Source organism: Oryx dammah, unplaced genomic scaffold (genome assembly GCF_014754425.2).
Source record: "Oryx dammah isolate SB20612 unplaced genomic scaffold, SCBI_Odam_1.1 HiC_scaffold_26, whole genome shotgun sequence".
NCBI classification, from domain to species: Eukaryota; Metazoa; Chordata; class Mammalia; order Artiodactyla; family Bovidae; genus Oryx; species Oryx dammah.
The window spans coordinates 54,798,147-54,804,255 of record NW_024070210.1 but is presented as its reverse complement, the minus strand read 5'-3'; the positions used below and the strand labels follow the sequence as shown (position 1 = coordinate 54,804,255).

The 6,109-nt window shown below is 46.7% G+C and overlaps 1 protein-coding gene across 1 annotated transcript; it reads right to left on the bottom strand.

Moving 5' to 3' along the window:
• Positions 1–3,310: 3,310 nt before the first annotated feature.
• LOC120853065 (transgelin-2-like) lies at positions 3,311–4,645 on the bottom strand. The gene has a single exon (XM_040226668.1). The coding sequence runs from the start codon at positions 4,591–4,593 to the stop codon at positions 3,994–3,996; it is 600 nt and encodes a 199-aa protein (XP_040082602.1). The 5' UTR covers positions 4,594–4,645; the 3' UTR covers positions 3,311–3,993.
• Between the last annotated feature and the right edge of the window lie 1,464 nt (positions 4,646–6,109).

The following is a 6,109-nucleotide window of genomic DNA, read 5'->3' as shown; positions in this document are numbered from 1 at the left end:
GAATGAAGAGCTTTTCTTAACATATTTCACTGAGGGAACTACAAGGATGACAGGCATAATACTATGCTTCAACTCATGGATTTCTAAGCATTGCTCACAATACAGATCTGATTTTCAACATTAGGGTTCTTTCAGTGTCCTTGAACAGCATTTGTTTTTCTATTCAGTTCAGTTCAGTCGCTCAGTTGTGTCTGACTCTTTGTGACCCCATGAACTGCAGCACGCCAGGCCTCCCTGTCCATCACCAACTCCCAGAGTTTACCCAAACTCGTGTCCATTGAGTTGGTGATGCCATCTAACCATCTCATCCTCTGTCGTCCCCTTCTCCTCCTGCCTTCAATCTTTCCCAACATCAGGGTCTTTTCAAATGAGTCAGCTCTTCGCATCAGGTGGCCAAAGTATTGGAGTTTCAGCTTCAACATCAGTCCTTCCAATGAACACCCAGAACTGATTTCCTTTAGGATGGACTGGTTGGATTTCCTTGCAGTTCAAGGGCTGTCAAGAGTCTTCTCCAACACCACAGTTCAAAGGCATCCATTCTTCTGCACTCAGCTTTCTTTATAGTCCACCTATATATTCCAGATGAAGTTCAAGGGAAGCTGTGATGCTCACTGCCCTTGAAGCAGTCCACATGGAATGAAGAAGTACTGTGGGGAGTCTATTAGTAACTACCATGTCTTGGGTCCTCTGGATGACCAGGTTCCTCAGTCCATTGAATTCTCCAGGCAAGAACACTGGAGTGGCCTGTCATTTCCTTCTCCAGGAGATCTTCCTGACCCAGGGACCAAACTAGGGTCTCCCACACTGCAGGCAGACTCTTTACCAACTGTGGTCCACACCCCTCTGCTCCCCTCACTGGATGCCGATCAATGGGGACCCAAGAGCCCACAAAATGGGCGTTCCCAGCCGCAATGGTGACCCCTGAAAGCACAACTGGGACCCTCGCCCCTGATGCCTGTAGTGATGCTTTCTAAGGCCCACTTGACTTCACATTCCAGGATGTCTGGCTCTAAGTGAGTGTTCACACCATTGTGATTATCTGGGTCATGAAGATCTTTTTTGTACAGTTCTTCTGTGTATTCTTGCCACCTCTTCTTAATATCTTCTGCTTCTGTTAGGTCCATACCATTTCTGTCCTTTATCGAGTCCGTCTTTGCATGAAATGTTCCCTTGGTATCTCTAATTTTCTTGAAGAGATCTCTAGTCTTTCCCATTCTGTTGTTTTCCTCTATTTCTTTGCATTGATCACTGAGGAAGGCTTTCTTATCTCTCCTTGCTCTTCTTTGGAACTCTGCATTCAGATGCTTATATCTTTCCTTTTCTCCTTGGCTTTTTGCTTCTCTTCCTTTCACAGCTGTTTGTAAGGCCTCCCCAGACAGCCATTTTGTTTTGCATTTCTTTTCCATGGGGATGGTCTTGATCCCTGTCTCCTGTACAATGTCACAAACCTCCATGCATAGTTCATCAGGCACTCTATCAGATCTAGTCCCTTAAATCTATTTCTCATTTCCACTGTATAATCGTAAGGGATTTGATTTAGGTCATACCTGGATGGTCTAGTGTTTTTCCCTACTTTCTTCAATTTAAGTCTGAATTTGGCAATAAGGAGTTCAAGATCTGAGTCACAGTCAGCTCCTGGTCTTGTTTTTGATGACTGTATAGAGCTTCTCCATCTTTGGCTGCAAAGAATATAATCAGTCTGATTTCAGTGTTGACCATCTGGTGATGTCCATGTGTAGAGTTTTCTCTTGTGTTGTTGGAAGAGGGTGTTTGCTATGACCAGTGCATTCTCTTGGCAAAACTCTTATTAGTCTTTGCCTTGCTTCATTCTGTACTCCAAGGCCAAACTTGCCTGTTACTCCAGGTGTTTCTTGACTTCCTGCTTTTGCATTCCAGTCCCTTATAATGAAAAGGACATCTTTTTTGGGTGTTAGTTCTAAAAGGCCTTGTAGATCTTCATAGAACCATTCAATTTCAGCTTCTTCAGTGTTACTGGTTGGGGCATAGGCTTGGATTATGGTGATATTGAATTGTTTGCTTTGGAAATGAACAGAGATCATTCTGTTGCTTTTGAGATTGCATCCAAGTACTGCATTTCAGACTCTTTTGTTGACCATGATGGCTACTCCATTTCTTCTAGGGGATTCCTGCCTGCAGTAGTAGATATAATGGTCATCTGAGTTAAATTCACCCATTCCAGTCCATTTTAGTTCACTGATTCCTAGAATGTTGATGTTCACTCTTGGCATCTCCTGTTTGACCACTTCCAATTTGCCTTGATTCATGGACCTGACATTCCAGGTTCCTATGCAATATTGCTCTTTATAGCACTGGACCTTGCTTCCATCACCAGTCACATCCACAGCTGGGTGTTGTTTTTGCTTTGGCTCCATCCCTTCATTCTTTCTGGAGTTATTTCTCCACTGATTTCCAGTAGCATACTGGGCACTTACCGACCTGGGGAGTTCCTCTTTCGGTATCTTATCATTTTGCCTTTTCATACTGTTCATGGGGTTCTCAAGGCAAGAATACTGAAGTGGTTTGCCATTCCCTTCTCCAGTGGACCACATTCTGTCAGACCTCTCCACTATGACCCGTCTGTCTTGGGTGGCCCCACAAGGCATGGCTTAGTTTTACAAGGCTGTGGTCCATGTGATCAGATTGGCTAGTTTTCTGTGATTATGGTTTCAGTGTATCTGCCCTCTGATGCCCTCTCGCAACACCTACCGTCTTACTTGAGTTTCTCTTACCTTGGACGTGGGGTAGCTCTTCATGGCTGCTCCAGCAAAGTGCAGCTGCTGCTCCTTAACTTGGATGAGTCGCCCCGCCTGACCTTGAATGTGAAGTATCTCCTCTCGGCCCTCCTGTGCCCGCACAGCCACCAAGGCAGACCAGAAAGGTCCAAAAGTTGGTGGTGGCCCAATTCCTGGAAATCCCCATCTGTTCCCCCAAATAGCTAGAATACTCCTTCTACTCATTAACCTCTGAAATTACCTAGCCATATAAACACTGATAACTTCATACCCTGGGGTCAGTTTCACCTTCTGAGATGGCCCAAACTCTGTGAAGTGTAAAAATCACTCAGTGGTGTCCGACTCTTTGCTACCCCCATGGACCCTTTATGGCTGAAGGACCTGCTAGGCTCATTTGTCGATGGAATTCTCCAGGCAAGAATACTGTAGTGGGTAGCCATTCCCTTCTCCAGGGGATCTTCCCAACCCAAGGATCAAACCTAAGTCTCCTGCATTGCAAGCAGATTCTTTACCATCTGAGTCACCAGGGAAGCCCGATAGGTAAGAAGTGGACTTTCTTTTTTTTTTTTTTTTTAAAGACAGAGATTCTTTATTTAAATCAGCAAACTCAAAGATTTTTCAAGCCCCAGCCCATGGTGAGCAGCCTTCCCTCCCAGGCCCCCTCACTCCCACCCCTGAGCCACAAAAAGGAATGGAAAATGAGAAGCCTGGGGGCCTCTGCCAGGGCAGGCTGCCTCCGAAGTGTGGTGAGTGCAGTCCAGCTGGGGCTGGGGTGGTGGCGGCCACAGGCCCCTCCCTATAAATTAAGTCCCTGCAGTCATAGCTGTAGGCAAGGCATACTTGTGGGGGGAGAAGGCCGTCAGGCAGCATCCCTGATGCCCAGCTAAGGAATGGATTAGGGCACAGGGCTCAGAGGGAAGAGGCCAGAGGAAAGAGAAGAGGTATGGTGCGGAGAGGGGGTGAGGCCCCCCCCCAGTCTTGGTCCCAGGGGAAAAGAGGCCAGTTGGTCCAGTTTTGTGTGTTTGGAGAAGGGAATGTATTAGTAAGCACAAGGGGGAGGCCACCGTCGGGCAACCCCGGAGGAGACAGGCCAGGCCCCCACCCTGGCAGAAGGAAGAACGAGAGCTTCCGAGGGCTCTCAGGGAATGTCAATGCTAAAAAAAAACAAAAAAAAAAACAAAAAAACAACAACATATATATTAACCATTCACGGAGGGCAGGGGCAGGGCTGCAGAGCAGATCAGAGGATCTGGCGCGGCATCCCATAGCCTGTCATGCCTGCCTGAGAAGCCCCGCGGTTGGTCCCCATCTGTAAGCCAATCACATTCTTGCCCTCCTGCAGTTGGTTGTCCGAGAAGTAGCGAGGGTTCTCCTTGGATTTCTTGGGAAACCAGTTAGGATCCCCAGAGAAGAGCCCATCATCCCGGGCTACCGCCAGCCCGCCCAGATTCATCAGCGTCCGCTGCACACAGGCCATGTTCTGTCCTTCCCAGAGGTCCACAGTCTGGGAGATGTCAGCGGTGTTGATGCCGTAGCGCTCGGCTGCTTGCAGGAACTGGGAGATCTGCTCCATCTGCTTGAAGGCCATGGTGGAGGCCTGGATCTTCTTCACTGGGGCCTGCCCCTCGGGGTACAGCCCATTAATGAGCTCACACAGCACCGTGCCATCCTTGAGCCAGTTCTGGAAGTTCTCGCGCCCAGGCTGGGGCCGGCCCACATCCCTGCGGCACTGGGTGGTGATCCACTGGATCAGGATTTGCTCCAGGTCCACATCGTATTGTTTCTCAATCTTCTGCTGTACCTCCCGGCTCAGGCCGTAGGCAGGTCCCCTGTTGGCCATTCTGGAGGGTGGCGGCAGTGGCTGTGGGGAGGTTCACGTGGGTCGGAGAGTTGCCAGAAGTGGACTTATACAGAGAGAAACACTTTGTTTCTGAATTATTTCTGTGATAAGACATTAAGAACCTGGGCTCCATTACATCCTGGGACCAGGAGTGTGATCTCAGTTAAAAGACCGTGGGTTCAAGTTACATGATTTCAGCAGCATGTCCTGAACCCCACCACATCCTTCACTCTTCTGCTTCCCCATCTCTTCACCAGTTTATTCTGCAAGCACTTTGTCCATAAATCATTTGTTCCTGAATTCTCCTCCTGACATCTGCTTTTGAAGAAACCAACTTAGAATGGGCAGTTCTTAAAATCCAGGTGTCCCTGAGAAGAATAGCACCTTTGAGACACAAACGGGCCAGTTAATTATTTGACAAGTGCAGTCCCATTAAAAAACTGAAAATAAAATCACTCAGTCGTGTCTGACTTTGTGACCCCATGGACTGTAGCTTGCTCGTCTTCTCTGTCCTTGGAATTCTCCAGGCAAGAATACTGGAGTGGATAGCCATTCCCCTCTCCAGGGGATCTTCTCAACCTAGGGATCAAACACAGGTCTCAATTTAATTAAAAAATGCTTGCTCCTTGGAAGAAAAGCTATGAAAAACCTAGAGAGTGTATTAAAAAGCAGTGACATCACTTTGCTGACAAAAGTTTGTATAGTCAAAAGTATGGTTTTTCCAGTAGTCATGTATGAATGTGAAAGTTGGACCATAAAGAAGGCTGAATGTGGAAGAATTGATGCTTTTGAATTGTGGTGTTGGAGAAGACTCTTGAGAGTCTTTTGGACAGCAAGGAGATCAAACCAGTCAGTCCTAGAGGAAATCAGCCCTGAATATTCATTGGAAGAACTGAAACTGAAGCTCCAATACTTTGACCATCTGTTGCGAAGAGCCGACTCATTGGAAAAAACCCTGATGCTGAGAAAGATTGAAGGCAAAAGGAGAGGGGGGGTGACAGAGGATGAGATGGTTGGATAGCTTCACCAGCTCAATGGACATGAATTTGGGCAAACTCGGGGAGACAGTGGAGGACAGATGAGCCTGGTGTGTGTGTGCTGCAGTCTGTGGGATCACAGAGTCAGGCTTGACTTAGTGACCAAACAACGCTGGCCAGTCAGGATTCTAGCCTGTGATTTCAAAGCAAAAGAACTGCTCACTTCTCTGGCTACTTTTTAACCATTCCTCTGGTTCTCTGTATAATGAGAATGCAAAACAAGAGAAGTTCAAGGCTGTACTGTTTGTACTAATTTAAAAATTTTACCAATGTTTTACACTATCTTAAAATCATAACCTATAGAAATAATGCAAAAAAAAAAAAGTTTCAAATGGTCTTTTCCTCTAGGCACCTAAAATCCAGGTGTTTAGGTTTTAACTCTGTGATCTTGCTCCATTATGTATTTTTAAAAGTTACATGTAAACAGGCACCATTTACTGAATATAAAGGGAAATCATTTGATTTGAGCAGGACAGGAA